The following is a 21029-nucleotide window of genomic DNA, read 5'->3' on the forward strand; positions in this document are numbered from 1 at the left end:
CTTGATTTAGATTCTATAGTAAAACTTTCAACTCTTGAAGGAATGTATACTGACAAGTGACCCAGAGGGCTTTTCCTTTTCAGATACAGATCATGTGAGTGAAGAAGAGGTTGCTGCCCTCATAGCTGATGTCACCCCTACCACCAGTAGGCTACGTCTTAACGTCCGAACTCGAGCAATAGCCAGGACTCGGCAGAGCGAACGAGTTAGGGCAACAGTGAACAGAAACCGAATAACAACTGCACAGCAAATTCAGGTATTGGGAAGTGTCCAGATAGTCTAGAAATATGAACTTTAAAATTTAAAATCAAGTCTCTGAAAGGCTCTCTTAAGAGAGTTAAAACAAGCCCGCTCATTACTAGCTCAGCAGGTTTGGTAGCAATGGAATTCTGATTGTCCAGGATTAAATAATTGCATTCTGGTAAATTGAGACTAATTGCAGTACCAGTTGTGCAGTGTGTGAGCAAATCATATAGATGCAAAATTGATTTGAGAAGTCCACTAATTTGCAGACCGCTCTGGAGACCTGCATTTTAATACTTGAGTCACAAGTGGAATTGAATTTATCCTTCTGAAACCCCAGAGGATATTAGTCCACAGTGCAAAGTCCTCCCACAGTTGTGCAAAACTGTTAGTTTTTTTTCTTCCGTGGTCATGATTGGAATAACTAGGGTCCTCCAGATGAGAACTACTGAAGTGCATTGAAAACTCAGGAAGCTCTTGTATAGGCTTTAGCCAATGCTGTTAGGGCTTCACTTGCATAAACCTGAAAATTCTTAATTCACGCCCCAACCTGTCATGGCTTATAGACTGTTTAGAGGTTATTTCTGTACCCATGACTGGCAGTATATCTTTGGGTTCTTTTTAATGGTCTCAGACACTTAATTTTTCAGTAACGCTATATGAGGTTATCCCTTCCCTTTCGTTTGCTGGAAGTACAGGAAAACTGGCAAGTTGCAAAACAATCTGTGTTTCAGTTGTTGAAAATATCTAAGTTGCAACCAAAACGTTCTCTACATACTTGCAAAGCTGCAAGCTTTGTCAAGTCAAATTCTACAGAGATAGTCAAACATAGATAAGAGAGAAGACAGTAGAAGGGAGAAGAAGAAAAAATAGGTTTCTTTTCATAGTCCAGTGGAGGGTGAGTGGGTGGTGATTGTCAGTTTGAGGTTGGTGTCAGTTTGAGTGATGCGCAAAGTGTCTAATCATCCTGAGGTCTGGTTTGGAAGAAAGCTGGATCAGAGGTGAGATGATGCTTCTCTTCCCTCCCTCCCATCCCCCCAATGGTTAAAGCTGGCAATCAGACAAGACAGTAAAACAAAATCTAGATGAAACCTGAGAAAAACCATGGCCTGATGCTCAATAGCCTTGATACCTATAACTAGGAACAAAAAATAAAGAAGAACAAAGTAGAGACATAAAGAAGCAACAAAATGACAAAAGCAGAACAAAAGACCAAGACTTTCCCTTCTAAGTTACTCAGTCTAAGATACCTTGTCTCAGTTTCCCATGGGCTGAGAAGTAATTACTTTCCTTTCAGAGTTTTCCAGTAGTGCATCTAATTCAAACAATGCTATTTAAAAACAGATCTTGAACAAACTCAAAGCAATCTGAAATATAGCAAAAAGTCCAGTCATCAAAACAAAGTGCATACAAGGTTCCAGCATGCACTGGGTCCTCCTTAACATGGTTTAGGTTAAATGATCTTAGGACTTTCCCCAAAGAGCCCTAATAGGCCTTAAATTTGTTAGTCTCTTTTCTGGAGGTAGGTCATGCCAGATGGTATGTTGACACAACTCCTCACTCCCAATCTTCAGCCCCCCAAATTAAAAAAGGATCAATAACACAGTAAAAATCCCACAAAATGTTGGACGCACTTTTGAAAAATATAGATGAAAGTCGTTGGTAGATGATGTTCCCTTTCTCATCCTAGATGGTAACTGCTTAATACAGTCACACTAGAAAAGTGTTTTGAAATCAAAGGTTTTGCAGGGTAACTGCTAGTGCTTTATTACTCTTTCCCTACCTGTTGTTTTATAAATACAGTGTGTAGCTGTCTCCCTGCAGATGAGAGAGGTGGTGCACGGGGACTTAATCGTTGCATAGTAGTGCAAGACTGGGTGCCAAGTACTTCCTGTTCAAGAAATCATTCCGAGCTCCACTTCTCCAATCTGCAGAGATGATTACAAACTTTCCCTAGAAAGGTATTATTGCTCACTTCATTTTTAAAAAAAGCACACCTCTCTTACTCTAGCTGATACTTAAATTTGACCCGAGAGCTCAAGTAAAAATCCAATAGCTAAGAGAAGCTCTTCTGCTGTGCCCCATGGCACATACAGAAAGGTGTTGATTTCATATCCTCAGTTACCTCTAGTATTTGGGGAAGGAGAAACTTCATTGTGTAATTCATGCATTATTCCAGATGTACCTGGTATAGTTAAAATCTTCAATGTTTAGGTACCCCCTACTCCTCTCGCCTCCCACCCCCCAACAGAAAATGTTTGTGTGTGGCACATGTTGGCATCCACAGAGCTTAAAATGCAGTTCTGCCCTAATGAATACCTTTTAAAGAAAAAGTTTTGTGGGGTGTGTTTCACATTTTAAAGTGTGTTCATTAGTCTTCAATGCTAACACCACATTGAGATGAAATTTCTTCTGTCAGCTATAGTTCGTTAATTTCCCATTTTGTTTACTTTGCAACCATAAAACACTTCTAGAGCAGTTTTTCTGTTCTGTGTATGCCATGTATAGGAGTTTATATGTAAAAGTCATTTTTTGTAAGTTTGTTTACATATTTTATGTAAGTATATACAAATGTAATAGGCTGGTACACTGCAAGCATTGTATCAGCATGAGTTATTCTAAAGTAGTGCAATAATATCTCTGAATTTATGGTGGTTTGAAATTGTTTTTCCCCTTGAACTCTCAATGTAATATGTGGTGTAGATGTGGCTTTCACAAAACCATAGCACTTAACCAAGCTGGTTAGGTTAGAGCAGTAGTTCTCAACCTTTCCAAGCTAGTGTACCCCTGAAGCCGAAGCCCCGCCACCTGGGGCTGAAGCATGTAACTTAGCTTCACGGAGCTCCCTGTGGCGTGGTTACCACCCCCTAACACCAGCCCTGCACTTTGCAACTCCCCTAAACGCATCCTGTGCACCCCCATGTTGAGAAACACTGATCTAGATGAGTAGATATACCCCTGGAACACCTCTGAGTACCCCCAATGGCCCTGGATGAGAACTACTGGGTTAGAGTACGTTGTTGTTGTTTTTTTACCTTTTTACTAAAAGCTGTGCTACCACTGGACAATCAAGGGAGCTCTCTAATCTCCTCTGGATGATCAGAGTTCTGTTAGGTCTACACAACCCACCCCCCCTCCTGGGTTTCAGAGCCTGAGTTTCAGCCCGAGCCACATCTTCAGAGTGCTGTCTGTACAGCTATTTTTACAGCACTAGTGCAAGCCCCACTAGCCTACTCCTGTCAGCCCAGGTTGGCAGCCTGCTTCAAAACGCTGTGTAGACATACCCTTCACGTCCTGAGTTTTGCACTTCAAACTCAGGACCTTCAGGAGCTGGATCTTGGAGGTGGGTGCGCACCTCTTGTGCAAGGGAAAAGGGACTTGAGCCATGAAATAGTAGTTCCTGCTTATTGCGAGGAAGTGACACTGAAGAGGAGTCTCTCTCTTATCCTTAAGCTCAGCTCCAGGATGTTGGTGTTGAGATTTGCCGCCTTTGGTGTGTCTGTGGGGGTTTAAGGGGAAAATGTAGCCTGAAAAGTGAGGAAGCTAAGATCTTGGGCCCCACACTGCCTCAACTTTGCTTTCATTTTTGGTCAGTATGGATTAGTCCTGCTTTGGGAGAAGCCAGTGGACAGTTGTGTGGGGTTGGGGAGGTTTCACAGTGACAGTGGATGTGATATTCTCCCAACAGAATAAAGCATTGGAGTAAAAATGTCCCTGGCTTTAAACATTGAGGCAGATTTAAAAAGCTATGTCAGTTTTCACTTGAGATGCAGCATGTGCTGGTGATACAAGTGACTTAATGTTAAAGGTGAACCATTTCTTGTTGACAGCCTGATTCATGATGGTCGGGGAAAAGCAAACTTTGGTGCTGGATCACAAATAGTTTTGTTGCACTTGTTTAAAAAGCAATCTCAAACTTTTGTTGCTCATTTACAATATGTATAACTTATGTGATTTCTTGTTCTGAAATGCAGCATGTGCCGAGGTATCTGATGTCTTCTCTTCTTGATGAAACAATTGATGCAGTTGCAGCAGGGCTAAGCACAGCGGTATACCAGCGACCTCTGCAACCACGGGCGCCAGCTAGGCAGAAAAGAAAAACAGGTGAGGGGATCAGAACCCTTCCAGGATTCCTAGTCTACAAAGTAAAAGGTTTCAGTGAACAAAGCATGAGACAAACTGAAAACAGTACAGTAGATATGTCTGCTTACCTCCATGGTACTGCATGATTACATCACTCTAATGCTTTTAAAGAGAACTTGTATTCAGTTAAAAACCAGTGACGCATTTAAACCGAGCTTTTATATCCCTACCCTTCCAACTGCACTATTTAATTCTAGTTTTGGATCCTTTGCAGCACATCACAGCTTTTTCTTTTGTAAACTTGTTTGTAGTCTGTAGGGAAACTTTACGTGTGTGTGTGTGTGTGTGTACAATTCTGCTCGTCAGTCAAATACTTTGCTATGCTTGTCTCTTCAGGTAGAAGGAAGAAAGCAGGCAAAAAAAGAACTCAGACAAAGTCTTCCGTTGGAAAAAAGAGTTCAGGGACATGGATCAAGAGACGTAAGCGTCGAGTAAAGAGGAGAAAGGGGAAGAAGATACGAGTAAGTTCAGATATCAGTTTATGCTGGTATAAAAAAGTCTCTGCCATTATTTTAACTTCTCTGGTGTAACACTGTAAGCCATCACACACTAAATACATTGTTTTAATGGCCACAAGCATGACTTGAATACAGGTGAATTATGTACAATGTATATAATATAGTCCTATGAGAACGATACTTAATAGAGGAGCTTTTTTCATCTATTTACTACTCAGTACTGTCTTCAGTAAATTTAGAACGTAAGAGCGGCCATACTGGGTCAGGCCAAAGGTCCATCTAGCCCAGTATCCTGTCTTCCGACAATGGCCGATGCCAGGTGCCCCAGAGGGAATGAACAGAACAGGTAATCCTCAAGTGATCCATTCCCTGTAGCCTATTCCCAGCTTCTGGCAAACAGAGGCTAGGGACACCATCCCTGCCAATCCTGGCTAATAGCCATTGATGGACCTATGCTCCATGAAGTTATCTAGTTCTTTTTTGAACCCTGTTATAGTCTTGGCCTTCACAACATCCTCTGGCAAGGCATTCCACAGGTTGACTGTGTGTTGTGTGAAAAAATACTTCCTTTCGTTTGTTTTAAGCCTGCTACCTATTAATTTCATTTGGTGACCCCCAGTTCTTGCGTTGTGAGGAGGAGTAAATAACATTTCCTTATTTATTTTCTCCACACCAGTCATGATTTTATAGAGTTCAATCATATCCCTCCTTAGTCATCTCTTTTCCAAACTGAAAAGTCCCAGTCTGATTAATTGCTCCTCATATGGAAGCCGTTCCATGCCCCTTATAATTTTTGTTGCCCTTTTCTGAACCTTTTCCAATTCCAATATATCTTTTTTTGAGATGGGGTGACCAGACCTGCACGCAGTATTCAAGATGTGGGTGTACCATGGATTTATAGAGAAAATACGATATTTTCTGTCATCTTATCTATCCCTTTCTTAATGATTCCCAACATTCTGTTCGCTTTTTTGTCCGCTGCTGCACGTTGAGTGGACGTTTTCAGAGAATTATCCACAATGACTCCAAGATCTCTTTCTTGAGTGGTAACAGCTAATTTAGACCCCATCATTTTATCTGTATAGTTGGGATTATGTTTTCCAATGTGCATTACTTTGCATTTATCAGCATCGAATTTCATCTGCCATTTTGTCTCCCAGTCACCCAGTTTTGAGAGATCCTTTTGTAGCTCTTCACAGTCTGCCTGGGACTTAACTATCTTGAGTAGTTTTGTGTCATCTGCAAATTTTGCCACCTCACTGTTTACCCCTTTTTCCAGATCATTTATGAGTATGTCGAATAGGACTGGTCCTAGAACAGACCCCTGGGAGACACCACTATTTACCTCTCTCCATTCTGAAAACTTATTCCTACCCTTTGTTTCCTATCTCTTAACCAGTTACCAATTCATGAGAGCACCTTCCATCTTATCCCATGACTGCTTAATGTTGAGAGTGCTAGTGTTCCTACTAAAAGAAAAGGAGTACTTGTGGCACCTTAGAGACTAACAAATTTATTGGGCATAAGCTTTCGTGAGCTATAGCTCACTTCATCAGATGCATTCAGTGGAAAATACAATGAGGAGATTTTATATACACAGAGAACATGAAACAATGGGTGTTACCATACACACAGTAACGAGTGTGATCGGGTAGGGTGAGCTATTACCAGCAGGAGAGAAGAAAAACCTTTTGTAGTGGTGATCAAGGTGGGCCATTTCCAGCAGTTGGCAAGAACGCGTGAGGAACAGTACGGGGGGGAAATAAACACGGGAAAATAGTTTTATTTTGTGTAATGACGCATCCACTCCCAGTCTTTATTCAAGCCTAATGTAATGATGTCCAGTTTGCAAATTAATTCCAATTCAGCAGTCTCTCACTGGAGTCTGGTTTTGAAGTTTTTTTGTTGAAGAATTACGACTTTTAGGTCTGTAATCGAGTGACCAGAGAAATTGAAGTGTTCTCAGACTGGTTTTTGAATGTTAACTCTTGACGTCTGATTTGTGTCCATTTAGTCTTTTATGTAGGGACTGTCCAGTTTGACCAGTGTACATGGCAGAGGGGCATTGCTGGCACATGATGGCATATATCACATTGGTAGATGTGCAGGTGAACGAGCCTCTGATAGTGTGGCTGATGTGATTAGGCCTTATGATGGTGTCCCCTGAATAGATATGTGGGCACAGTTGGCAACGGGCTTTGTTGCAAGGATAGGTTCCTGGGTTAGTGTTTTTGTTGTATGGTGTGTGGTTGCTGGTGAGTATTTGCTTCAGGTTTGGGGGCTGTCTGTAAGCAAGGACTGGTTTGTTTCCCAAGATCTGTGAGAGTGATGGGTTGTCCTTCAGGGTAGGTTGTAGATCCTTGATGATGCGTTGGAGAGCTGGTGCAGAAGGTGATGGCTAGTGGCGTTCTGTTATTTTCTTTGTTGGGCCTGTCCTGTAGTAGCTGACTTCTGGGAACTCTTCTGGCTCTGTCCATCTGTTTCTTCACTTCAGCAGGTGGGTATTGTAGTTGTAAGAATGCTCGATAGAGATCTTGTAGGTGTTTGTCTCTGTCTGAGGGGTTGGAGCAAATGCGGTTGTATCGTAGAGCTTGGCTGTAGACAGTGGACTGTGTGGTGTGGTCTGGGTGAAAGCTGGAGGCATGTAGGTAGGAATAGCGGTCAGTAGTTTCCGGTATAGGGTGGTGTTTATGTGACCATTGCTTATTAGCACCGTAATGTCCAGGAAGTGGATCTCTTCTGTGGACTGGTCCAGGCTGAGGTTGATAGTGGGATGGAAATTGTTGAAATCATGGTGGAATTCCTCAAGGGCTTCTTTTCCATGGGTCCAGATGATGAAGATGTCATCAATGTAGCGCAAGTAGAGTAGGGGCATTAGGGGACGAGAGCTGAGGAAGCGTTGTTCTAAGTAAGCCATAAAAACGTTGGCATACTGTGGGGCCATGCGGGTATCCATGGCAGTGCTGCTGATTTGAAGGTATACATTGTCCCCAAATGTGAAATAGTTATGGGTGAGGACAAAGTCACAAAGTTCAGCTACCAGGTTAGCCGTGACATTATCGGGGATACTGTTCCTGACGGCTTGTAGTCCATCTTTGTGTGGAGTGTTGGTGTAGAGGGCTTCTACATCCATAGTGGCCAGGATGGTGTTTTCAGGAAGATCACCGATGGATTGCAGTTTCCTCAGGAAGTCAGTGGTGTCTCGAAGATAGCTGGGAGTGCTGGTAGTGTAGGGTCTGAGGAGGGAGTTTACATAGTTAGACAATCCTGCTGTCAGGGTGCCAATGCCTGAGATGATGGGGCGCCCAGGATTTCCAGGTTTATGGATCTTGGGTAGCAGAAAACCCTAGCTTGGGGTTCTAGGGATGTGTCTGTGCGGATTTGTTCTTGTGCGTTTTCAGGGAGTTTCTTGAGAAAATGGTGTAGTTTCTTTTGGTAACTGTGTGTTCCTACTGTAGCACTGTATGAAAAGAGCTTCTTCATGTTTCTCATTTGGACCAGTAATGCTAGGGATTGAGCATTTCTGCCCCTAACTCTTCCACTGAAATCCCTGGGAAACAGGAGTTTCTTCACTCCTTCTGCAGTATGGGAGAATGGGAAGTTAGTCTACTTGAACTAACATCTAAGCATATTTGCATGGCTTGCTGCCAAACCCTGGAATTAAACATATGGTTCAATGTATAAACTGAACCCTGCAGATTTCACACTCTGCTCTTGCGCATGAACTGCCACTTTTGTTTGACAGCAGTCCACGCTCACTTGAAATGTGAGTCTCCATCACCCTCTGTTTCTAAGCCCACTGATAAACTATGGAATTTTTACATCCATGTCAAACTTAAGGGTATGTCTACACTGCAAACAGTACAGTGGCACAACTGCAGTGCTGCAGCTTGTCATACTCTGCTTTAAGTGGTGGTTATTCCCTACAGTTACAATTTTCCCTTTCCACTGTCTTTAGAGTAGTTAAGATCATGTGGAGTTTGATAGCATCCCTTTTGAACGACAGAACCTTGTGTTAAGGTATCGTATTTCAGAAATTAACTTGAGTGGTCTTTTCAATGTAATATGTGCAACTTACTGAGTGTATATACTAGAAGCATGACGTACAGGTTCAATAAAAATGTTTTTACACAGAAATGTAAAATTACCCTCATCAACCTATGCAAGTTCCATTATACTGACTACAGTACACTAAATAAAAATAGTAAACGTTGCAGTCCTCACCATATCAGCTGGACACTAGTGAGAGAAGTTAGGGCCTCGAACACAGAGCACACTCATGCCCAACACCTGCAGGCCTCACGCATTCTTAACCTGCTTGCTCTGCAAACTTCAACCCAAATCAAAGTAAAACAATTTTTTGCAAACTGCCACATGCTTTTAGTGCCAGGTATCACCCCCTCTTCCCTCCTTACACTTGTAGCTAATTTGGATGTTGATAGAAGCCGATCTTGCAATGCACAGTAGTTAATAACTTTTTTTTCCTCACCCTGTCCAGGTGAAAAATGAGGTTACTGCACGCTCCCGTATTGCAAGAACTCTTGGCCTTGGTAAACCTGTACATGGAGCTTCATTCCCTTCTGTGTATAAAACAATAGAACCCTCACTTGGCCTTATGAGAGCAGATATTGGTGCAGCTTCTCTGTCTGTGTTTGGAGATCCCTATGAACTGGACCCATATGACAGGTAAGATCTTGGGATCAAGACCTCAGATGTGTTTTAATGCTGTTAAAATATTTTAATACTAAATACCTGGATGCCGTCAAAATTAAATATTTTAAATATATATGTATTTGGAGGCGGGGTCATAATTAAGACTAAGATTATGTCACAGAGGTCACAGATTCCGCGACTTCCAGAGATCTCTGTGACATTTTCTGCTTCACCCCGGAGCAGCGGAGCTGGAGCTTTCAGGTGGCAGGGGGCCCCCACACCTCTGAGCTGCTGCAGGGGGTGGGTGTTGGACCGCCCCCCACCACCACAGCAGGGCTCAGTCTTGGGCTTGCATCACCCCTTCAGTCCCATTTTTGTCACCGTAATTTTTAGTAAAAGTCAGGGACAGGTCATGGACGATTAACAAAAATTCATGGAAGCCTGTGACCTGTCCCTGACTTTTACTAAAAATTACGGTGACAAAATCTTAGCCTTAGTCATAATATTTACCAGTAATATAAAACTACAGACCAAAAGATGACTAGTGGTTGTGCCCAACTTCAGACTTTTTAGAGGGGCCTGATGTTCAGAAATTGCTGAGTATATCCACCCGCTGAAAATCAAGCCATTTTAAGAAGTCTCATGTCGGGCATACAAAAATCATTAGTCACCTGTGTGTGAAGCTACTTAAGTGTCTTTAGAATCTGATTCTTGTTAACTAACTAGTGACTGAATGTGATATTCTTTATTAAGAAGTAGTTAGCAAATTTTGGGGGTTATAATGATGCAGTGCCTTAACTCTAAAAGTACAATGAATCTGTGGGGTTATATGGGTCTCTTCTCTCCCATTCCCCTTCAATTTTAGAATCTTGAATCAGAAGAAATCCTGCCAGATCATGTCAAAATGCCACTTCTGAGTCACTTATCTCATGAATAAGTCTGAAACCTCTTTTTAAAGCTTAACCTTAAATTGAAAAAGCATATTTGATCATTGTCATTAAAGGGATACTGCCCATTTGAAGTCTAATATATTTTAGAAAAGATTTAAAGATTGTTTCTGATAAGACACCTTCCCTTGAATATCCCCCTAACTTTTGTGATTTTATAGTTGTGTTTACCCATATGTTAAAAAAAGCTAAACAAAAAAACTTCCTTCCTGCTGCAGTTTGAGACACCCATACAAACCACTATAAAGAACTATTGTATGCAAAAAGTTAACTAAAATAAAGGGAGGAAACTTTTTTCTATGTTCTTTCAGGTCTAGTAGCCTTCGCTGTGGTGTCAATAGTAGATAATTGTTTAAACAAGGGTTTTTAAGTTGACAGTTTCCCTTTGTGTGTGTTTGTGTCTGCAGTAATGAAGAGATTCCAGCCAACCCAGCTTCACCTGTGAGCGCCAAAAGGAGAATTCTTTCCCAGTCAGCATTAAGATCTCATCGGCCTGTGGCTAGACCCGTTTCTGTGGGACTTTCTGGGTAAGGCAGCCAAATTATTATTATTTTTTAATTGTATAAAAACAGACCGAAGGAATCTGGGTCATAAGACTGAATGAGCTTTTTGACTCTGGGTATCCAGAATCAGAGCACATTTTGGCCCTTCTTGGGCAGTTGCTAAGGAACTTCAACTAAGGCTTTGTGTTTGTCACGGAAGTCATGGATGCGCCTGGTCTGGGGGCTGCCTGAGCAGCTTGGGCAGCCCCCAAGCCAGGTGCACCGGCCACTGCTGAGGCAATCTTGGGCCCTCCCCTGCCCCCCAGCAGCAGGAGTTTAGGTGTCGGGGAGCTAGGGGTTGGGGTGCGAGGCAGTGCTTACCTCGGGGTGGGGGGCTCCCCGGAAGGGTGACAGGAACTCCCCTCCCTGAGCTCCTAGGTCCACATGCTGCCTCTGCCTGTAGGCCCTGCCCCCGCAGCTCCCATTGGCCACGGTTCCCAGCCAATGGGAGCTGCAGACCTGGGGCTCGGGGTGGAGCAGAGGCAGCACATGCAGCTAGGAGCTGGGGTTGCTGCTTCCCAGGAGCTGGGCAGGGAGCCTGATCAAGCCCCACCAACCCTTTTGAACCACCTCCCAGCACCCGTGGCACCCCTCGGGCTGCAATTCCCACCCCCCCAAACAACCGTGGCACCCCCCCATGCCACAACCCCCCAAGTACCCGGCATGCCCCCCAGCACCCACCATGCCCCCAGGGCCACCCTCCTGAGCCACCCTCCCCACCCCCAGTTTTAGTCAGAGGTATATAGTAAAAGTCATGGACAGGTCACAGGCTGAGAATTTTTGTTTATTGCCTGTGACCTGTCCATGACTTTTACTAAAAAATACCTGTGACTAGAACATAGCCTTAACTATAATACATTTTACACTAGTAACAGTTCAATTAGTCACATTGAGACACCTGCAGTTGGGAGATTTTTTTTTTAAAGCACTTAGCCTTGTGCTTTAAACTCTGTCATGCTTTCTTTGGCTGTCTTTCCTCGTGATTCACTGTATCCCATTTTTACATCCTCCTTGCTTGCTCCTCATTCAGTAGATCTAACTAACATTTTGAAATTTCAGATTTGGAAGTTATCCCTTCTTGTTCAGACGTGGTCGGGCCATTTGTTACCTTATATGTTTAAAATGCAACATTTGTCTGGGAGCACTGAGGAACCTGCAGTCTCTCTCAGTTAAAAATTGTGTCTGAGAAGTGGTGTGCATCACAAAAAAGGGTCCTCATATTGCACTTCAGAAGAGTGGGCATATAACTGGTTCTACACAATGCGGTGCAAGAAGCTGCATATAATCTGAGAAGGAGATCAGTAAACTAGCAGATGATTTGGGTGACTAATCTGTTTCCTCTGCCATTTGATAGAGGTTAGAAGGAGACTGAGGAAAGAGTGTTCACTTTTAACCTCTGGTTGTGTGTACTGGGCAGTCAGTGATTCAGCTTTCCTCTGTTCAAATAAGCAGCAGAATATTTGGGACAGTATCCCTTTAATAAACAGGAATGGAATGCTGGAACTGGGACGTTCAGTTGCAGTTGACTGGAGGAGTTGGCTGAAGGAAGTGCAGTGAGAGCTTCAGGATTCCAGTGTGTTGGTGGCTGGCGGAGACGGGACAGAGCTGAGCGAATGAGGGGAGGCCGGGGGACAGATTAGGGTATGAGTGAAAGGAAAAAGGAGAGTAAAAAAACCACTAGAGCAAGGAGAAAGTGAGTGTGGGGGAGAGAAGACTGGAAACACACACCCACACCCACCCACCCCACTGGAAAAATAAGGGAGCTCCAGGTTGTCATCTCACTGCCCCGATGGTGTGATGGGTTTAAGTGGCTGCCTGTCTTTAGTTTGCAAGCAAGATAATCTCAGGAATAATGTGGTCATGCCTCTTGGCTATTTGATATTTTTCTCCACTTCCCCACCTCTCATTTGGAGGAAGAGGTTTTGGGAAGTCTCAGTGATCCCATGGGATGGCTTTGGGGGTAGCTTCTTGTTCAGAAGGCAGAATTACTTACCTGTAATTCAGCAGGTCTGAAGACATCACTTGACTGAATTACTGCTCATCTTCCCATCAGAGCTAGAAGGCAAACATTTTTACACTATCTGGTAGTTCTGTCATGTAGGCATAAACTTCTGGCACAAATAATACTTTAAAGGTTGGACTGCTATTTGCGTTGTGCTCATCATGAACTGAAGTGGAGTGCCCCAAACGGCACTGAGACACTGGCACTTAGTCTGCCCTTCAGCTGTGCCTACTGGTGCCTCAGTGGGCCAATAATATTTGAGAGTTATGGAAGTTCTAGAAAAAAGACCCAAGAGTAGGCATCCAGTAAAATGATGTCTCCAGAGGAGACAAAGTATAGGTAAGTAATTTCCCTAATGGTTAGGTAATACAGGGAGAGGGCTTTGTGTTGTCTGTAGTTGAGCCCATTAATCTAGCTCTTGGATTTAATTTGTCATGCACTCCGGTTCTTTTACAATCGGTGCCCATAAACCGCTAAGTTAACTTAAGTAAATTCTATGAGATAGTAATATAGGTCTGCTGAAAAGTAAACTGGGGAATGGGGAGGAAAGGTTGAGATAGACCAGACAGCTATGATGGGAGATATGCTTATGATAAACTTCTGAATGACACATTATGGTTATTAAAAAAATTAATAAGGTCTTGGTAAAAAAGTGTGTGTTTTTCGAGCAATTGAGTGACACTTCCAAGCAGTGTTATTTCAGATGGCCACTGTAGTGGCTGAAGGCATTTGGCTTTAATTCTGATTTCATGCTGCAGAGCATACTGAAGACATGCAGGTATCTGATATAACCACTCACTTTGCCATTGTATGGCACCAGTCCAGAGAGTAGGTATTTTGACCACCTCTCAGCAGAGGGCAGCAGAAGCTGAATGCCTTTTGTGAAGCCAGCTCCTATAAAGGGAACTGTACTGGCTGAGCACACAGTTCTTTTGCAAGCCCCCAATAGCTGATCTTAGTCTCATTGTAATGTAATCCATTTGTACAGTCTGAGAGCAATGTAAAAGTAAGGAAAATGTAACCCATCTGTAACATGCAGGAGAAGTGTGCCTGTCTTGATTCCTGATCAAGAAACAGAAGCTTCCCCTGCGCCTGACCTGTTGGGAAGCATCCTGTCTGGACAGAGCCTCCTCATGATGAGTGGGTCTGATGTGGTCATCAACAGAGATGGTTCACTAACAGCAAAGAGGGCAGGTGAGGGTTTGGCTTCAGTTCTTAATTAACTGTTTCGTATTTAGTCACATGGGTCTCTATCCTATAAACACTACATATGTGCTTAACTTTGAGCATATACATAAACGTTTATGGGATCAGGGTGGTAGGTAGTAACTAGGGTTTTTGACATGTACACCCATGCTTCTGTTTTAATTGCATAGTGACAAGGTCATTGGAAGAACTGGTTTAATGGGAGGTGGTGGTTGTCACTGTATAAGTAGGGCCCTACCAAATTCACAGTCCATTTTGTTCGATTTCACGGTCATAGGAATTTAATACTCGTAAATTTCATGATGTCAGCTATTTAGATCTGAAATTTCAGGGTGTTGTGATTGTAGGGTCCTGACCCGAAAAGGAATTGTGGGTGAGGTCGTAAGGAGGTTGTAGGGGGTGTTGCGGTGCTGCTACCCATACTTCTGCGCTGCTTTCAGAGCTGGGCAGCTGGAGCACGGTGGCTCCTGGCCGGGAGCCCAGCTCTGAAGGCAGAGCCGCCGCCAGCAGCAGCACAGAAGTAAGGATGGCCTGGTATGGTATTGCCACCCTTACTTCTGCGCTGCCTGCCAGAGCTGGGCCCTCAGTCAGCAGCCGCCGCTCTCTGGCTGCCCAGTCTGAGGGCAGCAGCACAGGACTATGGGTGGCATGGCATGGTATTGCCACCTTTACTTCTGCGCTGCTGCTGGCAGGGCGGTGCCTTCAGAGCAGGGCCCACGTCCAATAGCTGCTGCTCTCTGGCCGCCCAGCTCTGAAGGCAGCGCAGAAGTAAGGGTGGCAATACTGTGACTCCTCTAAAATAACCTTGCAACCCCCCCCCCCCCCAACTCCCTTTTGGGTCAGGACTCCCAATTTGAGAAACACTGGTCTCCCCCTGTGAAATCTGTATAGTATGGGGTAAAAGCGCACAAAAGACCAGATTTCATGGGGGGAGACTAGGTTTCACGATCCGTGACACGTTTTTCATGGCCACGAATTTGGTAGGGCCCTATATATAAGTACTGCACTGTAGCTGTTTTGTCATTTATCACAACTCTCAGTCAGTGAACTGGATTAAGCAAAGGGAACTTAAAACCCATTTTTCCTGGAATTTTACATGTTTACTGCCTTCTTATTTGTGAAGTACGCTGTAAATGGTATGAACAGATAGCTCAAAGTACAGCGATGAAGAGCGGGGCAAGAAAATGAAATACTTGGTAGGGTAGGTGCTGTGTTCATATATTCAGGTACATGCACTCTCCTGACTTAATCATTCTTATCTTGGAAAATATCTGTTCATATTGAAAACTTAAACATAATTCTTAAAGCTAATTGTTCTTTCGTTCCCCACATATCGCTGTCCACATATGTTAATCGGTCTATGGCTAAAAGATTAGAGACCATCTCATTATATGGCCTTTGGTGTTTCCAAGTGCACTTTCTACTCTACTAGTGATATTTGATTGCCACAAAGACACCGTTGTCCAACATAAGCCTTGAGCATTTGACTAAAATGGTAGTGGGTGTGGTGGCTTGCTGTTGCCAAGAATGCTTCCACAGGCAAAAGTGGAAGATTAAGACTTGTACAGAGTTAATGTTGCTTTCATTTTGGAATAAAAGAAGTAAATGTTGAAAAGATTAACTTTTTCTTTTGTATGTTTTAGTTCCGTCACTGCAGAGAAACTCACTTAGTGACTTAAGAGTAGAAGATGGATCAGGAGAAAATCTTCAACCAAGTACATTGCACTCAGGGACCATAGCAAGCAGCTCCAGTGCAGAACCTTCAGTTTCACTGGGGCTGAATCCTCACACCACCTCATCAAGCTTATTTTCAACATCATCCTCATTCAGCAGGTTCAAGAAGGCAGTGAACCCGGCACAGACAACAGCGGGAAGAGCAGCTGTTAGATTAGAATATTCAATGACTCCTAGATCTGTTCAGACTCTCAGTGTGGCAAATCCAAGCAGACCTGGTCTAAAATCAGATGAAATGCCTAGATTTAATGGGGATTCTAAACATGCAGTGCCCTCTTGCTCCACATTTTCAAAACCCTTCAACAGTAACTCTAATTTGAGTTCAAAAAGTGTAGATGTGAGACAGCTGCTAAAACCAGCAGCTCCCAAGAGGCTTGATATCTCTGAGCTTCCCAGGATACCAAAGATTAAAAAGGAAGTCGTCAGCAGGCATTCGGAATCAGAACCTTCAGGGAACCAAAACTGTGACATCCCCAGTTCCTGTATAACCCAGCTGACTGGCAAAGGGAGCACTAATCAGTCAGGAAAAGGTAGCAAGATGGAAAGCAACAAGTCAAATACCAAGGAATCTCAACAACAGACACACACAAGTGGAGGCTCTTTTTCCACAAATACAGGTGTCTATGGGAGTACAACACTGCTGGGGTCATCCAGGAGTAAAGGTGTAAGCTCTTCTTTTGAGAGCTTTAAGATTAATATTCCTGGAAACGCAGGGCATTCCAGCAGACTGTCTAATCCTGGGTTTTGTAATACCTTCCGCCCTGTAGACAACAAAGTGCAACGGAAAGAGAATCCTTCCCCTCTCTTCTCAATTAAAAAACCAAAGCAGATCAAAAGTGAAATATTATACGATCCCTTTGATCCAACAGGCTCAGATTCAAGTTCAACAAACAGCAGTCCTGAAAGGCTTGTCTCAGGGGTGCCGCTAACAAATATCACCAGAACCATTTCGATTGAAAGTCCCAGAGTTCAAACATTTCAAACTGTACGTCGTTTTACCCCTTACACGGTAGAAAATATTTTTGGGTCGGGTGCTGAATCATCTGATGTTCCATCAAGTAACACAGAGTCTCATGATGATGTGACAATAGAGGGTAGGATTGTGGAACAGATCTCCGATACTGAACAAGAAAAAATGGATGAGGAAGAATCTCAAAGCAGTCCCTGTACTTCCTCTGCAGTCAAACGAACTTCTAATCTGGAGTATTTAAAAGAAGAAAGCAGAGAAAGTCCTCGTGTGTTCTTTGATGCAGAAGACCTAGCTAGAGTTAATATGAAGCTGGAGCCAGATAGCCACTCTAGTAATGATGGGCAGCAAAAAATCCATAAAAGAGAACAAGTGGAGAGAGAGTCGCGTTCCCGATCCCGGTCAAACTCCAGCTCCCGAAGCCGGAAAAAATTGAAAAGAAAAAAGACACTCCTCAAAGAACATAAGAGAATCCCATCAAGGTCCAGGTCAAGAACACGCTCGAAGGAAAGAAGCTCCAGGTCCGCCTCTTGGTCAGCTGAAGAGGACTACAGTAAAATGCGCAAATTGAAATCCAAGAACAGGAGGTCTTCTAGTGATCGTTCCAGTAGTCATGAACGATCAAAAAAAAAGAAAGCAAAGGATAAAACGAAAGACAAAAAAGCAAAAGGTTCCTGGTCCAGGGACAGAAAGAAATCCCGGTCACGCTCAGGGAGTCCTGACAGCTCCTCTTTGGAGTTTTATGAAAGTCGAAAAAAGAAAAGGCGATCTGGCTCTCGATCAAGAGGAAGAGAGCGTTCCCGATCAAATAGCATTGAGAGAACTAAAAGGCGGAAGCACAGGAGAGACAAAAGCTATGAGAGATACGATAAAAAAGATAATAGCTCAAGGCCAAGGGAGAGAAAGAGATCAAGATCCAGGTCACGGGAGAGGAGAAAATGGAGATCTAGGTCACCCTCTGTATCGAGGTCAAGGGAGCACAAAAGCACTAAATCTAGGGGGAAAAGGCCACGATCTAGATCACGCTCCAAGGAAAGAAAGCACAAGCCAAAAGAGGGGTCATCGCTTTCTACTCCAGAGAAGGATCAGAGGTCTTCAGATGACAATGTATCTAGTGTTTTTGTACATTGTCATTCTTTGAAACAAGATCTGGAAGAGCCAACACCAGAAGATGTTTCCTTAAACCTCCAGTCAGCCAGCATACCCGAAAAGGAGACTCCAAGAGACACTGCTGTACGACAGGAAAATGCCCAAGAGAGTGCAGAGATGGAGCAAATCTCTGAGGAATTTACAAATGAAGCTGCGCCCCCGCTGCCAGAGAACACAAATTTTCTTGCTTCACACGACAATATAGATGCTTCCCTTGAGAGGGAATTAATAGATGGGACTGATTCAGCTGTGGTTAGTAGCCACAACAGTGTGAACCTGGAGGAGACTACAACTAAAATAGAAGATATTGAAGTGTGTCCATCTCTAATAGAATCACCTCGAGAGAAGGAAGTTATTGTGCAGGATGAAAGTGACGCAACACCAACCCAAAGCTTATCTGAAAATAAAGTTGTGGAGTGTGTGAAAGATGCTAACGATGAGTGCCCCGAGTTAGATAAAAAAGCCAATGATGTAAATAAGCCTGAGCTGGAGGCAGTATCTCAGGGTCCTGTGTTGAAAGCTAAAGCACTTGTGAAAAGGGTTACATGGAATTTACAAGAGGAAGAAAGTGATGCATTGACTGCTGAAAAAACACCAAGTAAGTTTGTGGGGTGTGTGTGTGTGTTTTGCCAAAAAAAAGTCATAACTAAGGATATGATTTGGTCACAGATTCCATGACTTTAACAGATCTCCTTGACTGTTTTGGCTTGGGCTTCAGCCCCACCATGACCATGCCGTGATTCTGTACATTTTTGCTATGACTTCTCTGTGAATTTTGCCTAATTTTACTGTGACAATCATATCCATCATCATAATGCATTGAGTATGTTGTCTGTAAGGGACTGTGTTGGTGAAATAGAAAGCTGTCTCACACTTGTGTAGTGAAACTCTGAAGAAAAGTCATTGTCATAACTGTGTATGTCTACCCTACAAGCAGCACAGCTGCAACTACACTGCATAATAGTTGCTACAGCTATGGAAGGGGTTTTTCAATTCCTCTAGTAAATCTACCCTCTTGAGAGGCAATAGCTAGGTAGTCGGAAGAATTCTTCCATCAGCCTGGCTGCATCTATGGGGGGAGGGAGGGTTAGGTTGGCTTAATTACATCACAGAGGGTATGAAATTTTTCACAGCCCTGTGCGATGGAGCTGGGTCAATCTAATTTTTAGGTGCTGACCAGGTCTCTCATTGTCTAAAGTGACCAGTGGCACAGATAACTGCTCTTCACTCTTGTTAGCCCTGCAGAGCCAACACAGCTAAGAGGGACGTAACGGGATTTTGTTCCTTCTTGTGCATCAACTGAATTGTTTGACAAGTTCCAATCAGTTATACTTGTGCAAACCCAATAAAAACAATAGGCTTACACAGATGTCTCTTGGTTCATAATTGAAAGGCAGTGAGATTGTTCAGGTGTAGCCACAGACCTTCTTTGTCCTGTGGAGCCTCAGTGCTGTGTGTGATTGTGATGGAAAGAATCCAGCTGGACTCAGATCCCAGGTTGAGTGTGCAAGACTGGGAGAAAAATCATCTTTTTACTTAGCACATGTGATATGGAAATCATTGAGACAATATGAACATAAGTCTGTCCCTGCAAGGCTGTTAAACCTCTTTCAGAGTAGAACTGCATCACAAACATCTTATTGGGGCATGATTTTCAAAAAGTGATGAGCAGCCTCTAAAATTCAGATGTTTCAAGCTGGTCACCCAAAATCACTAGTTACTTTTGAAAATGTGGGCTAGTGTGTGTAATCATATTTTCTTTTTGCAGCTGAAAATACTCACTTAGCAGAAGTTGTGAAATATAAACTTAGTCACTGCACAGAATTCTTTCTTAGCCAGTCACATTGCTAGATTTTTGCTTTTCTTACGGCTTGCTTTGTACTTGTGATGCATTGGGTTTATCACTGTTGTTAAATGCTTTTTTTCTTGGGAATTTTAGGAGTGCCGTTTTACAAACTTCAGAGAGCAAAGGAAGGGGCCTGGAAAGCAGAGGACTTGAGCCAAACATTAAATCAGGTGCAGTTAAATGAGCCTCCTCCAACCAATTATATGATTCCTGAGCCTATGTTTCCTGATCTAGATTCCTCTCAGGTTGGTTCTGACTCCAAAAGCGAAGTGTCATGGAAGGCCATTCCACCTCATCCGTGACCTCGTTGTGCCCTGCCCCTTCCATTACAGAATTCTGCTCCTTCCTCTGCGTGTAGTACATTCCATACAGCCCATGCACTTCAGCAATCCGCTAACTGCTTATTCCTTCAAACCGATTTTTGATTAAAAATCAAAGTTCATTACTTTACTTTGCAATATACTTATAGCTTCTGTTTTCCAGCATTTATTTGCCCCCCAAAATCTTGCTTTTGGGGAACAAATTGTCTTGCTGTAAAACCCAGCTTTTTGGCCATGGTTCATACTATAAATGCTTGTCCATCTGTGCTGCCTGCCAGTGAGAAGTTGAGTAGGAGTAGTGCTGGCTGCTGGAGCACAGAAGTCTTGCTGTGGCATGGAAACCTCAGCCCTTTTGACTTAAAGAAATGTTTAGCAGTAAGTCACTTCTCTGTTTCAGTGGGTAAAAAGCTGCTTTTAAATTCCCTAAACTCTGCTTTTCTGCACTGTAATATCAAGAAGCGTTTGCCAAAGTGTCTCTATTTTGCAGGTATACAGTCAAAACATACCTTTGACACCACCTCTGCCCTCAAGCCTGCCACCCTATGCACCAGTCAGTCAGCCCACAGTTCAGTTCATAATGCAGGGGAGTCTTCCTCTGCTTGGGTGTGTGGCAGGACAGAGTTTGACTCCAGAGCCAGACAGCCTGGCTACGGCTTCTGAACCAGGAAATCAGGCTGCTTCGGTTGGAGACGTGGAAGAGAAAATCAAAGCACCTAAGCCTCCACTGGATAAAACAAAAAATGAAGAAGTGAGTGAAAGCCCTGATGTTAACATATATCTAGAGTTATGTGCTCAGGCTGTGCCAATCCCACTGAGGCA

At 43.4% G+C, this 21029-nt stretch overlaps 2 protein-coding genes across 3 annotated transcripts in view; one reads left to right on the forward strand and one right to left on the reverse strand.

Moving 5' to 3' along the window:
- Positions 1-21029, forward strand: part of PHRF1 (PHD and ring finger domains 1) — a 45183-nt gene that overhangs the window by 17255 nt on the left and 6899 nt on the right. Inside the window, exons 8-16 of the mRNA XM_077818213.1 lie at positions 84-256; positions 4218-4347; positions 4723-4847; positions 9343-9530; positions 10852-10971; positions 14028-14182; positions 15838-18642; positions 19984-20060; positions 20698-20958. Coding sequence (XP_077674339.1) covers positions 84-256; positions 4218-4347; positions 4723-4847; positions 9343-9530; positions 10852-10971; positions 14028-14182; positions 15838-18642; positions 19984-20060; positions 20698-20958 — 4034 coding nt within the window. The remainder of the gene's footprint in view (positions 1-83; positions 257-4217; positions 4348-4722; positions 4848-9342; positions 9531-10851; positions 10972-14027; positions 14183-15837; positions 18643-19983; positions 20061-20697; positions 20959-21029) is intronic.
- Positions 6293-21029, reverse strand: part of LOC144265548 (uncharacterized) — a 36596-nt gene continuing 21859 nt past the window's right edge. Inside the window, exons 1-3 of one of the 2 annotated variants that reach the window (XM_077818222.1) lie at positions 20717-20850; positions 12980-13041; positions 6293-8080 (exon numbers count right to left, since the gene is read on the reverse strand). In XM_077818222.1, coding sequence (XP_077674348.1) covers positions 7330-8080; positions 12980-13005 — 777 coding nt within the window. In that variant the 5' untranslated portion in view covers positions 13006-13041; positions 20717-20850 and the 3' untranslated portion in view covers positions 6293-7329. Of the gene's footprint in view, positions 8081-12979; positions 13042-20716; positions 20851-21029 lie in introns of those variants that run through there. The other variant, XM_077818221.1, reaches the window with a different exon arrangement.

Source organism: Eretmochelys imbricata, chromosome 6 (genome assembly GCF_965152235.1).
Source record: "Eretmochelys imbricata isolate rEreImb1 chromosome 6, rEreImb1.hap1, whole genome shotgun sequence".
NCBI classification, from domain to species: domain Eukaryota; kingdom Metazoa; phylum Chordata; order Testudines; family Cheloniidae; genus Eretmochelys; species Eretmochelys imbricata.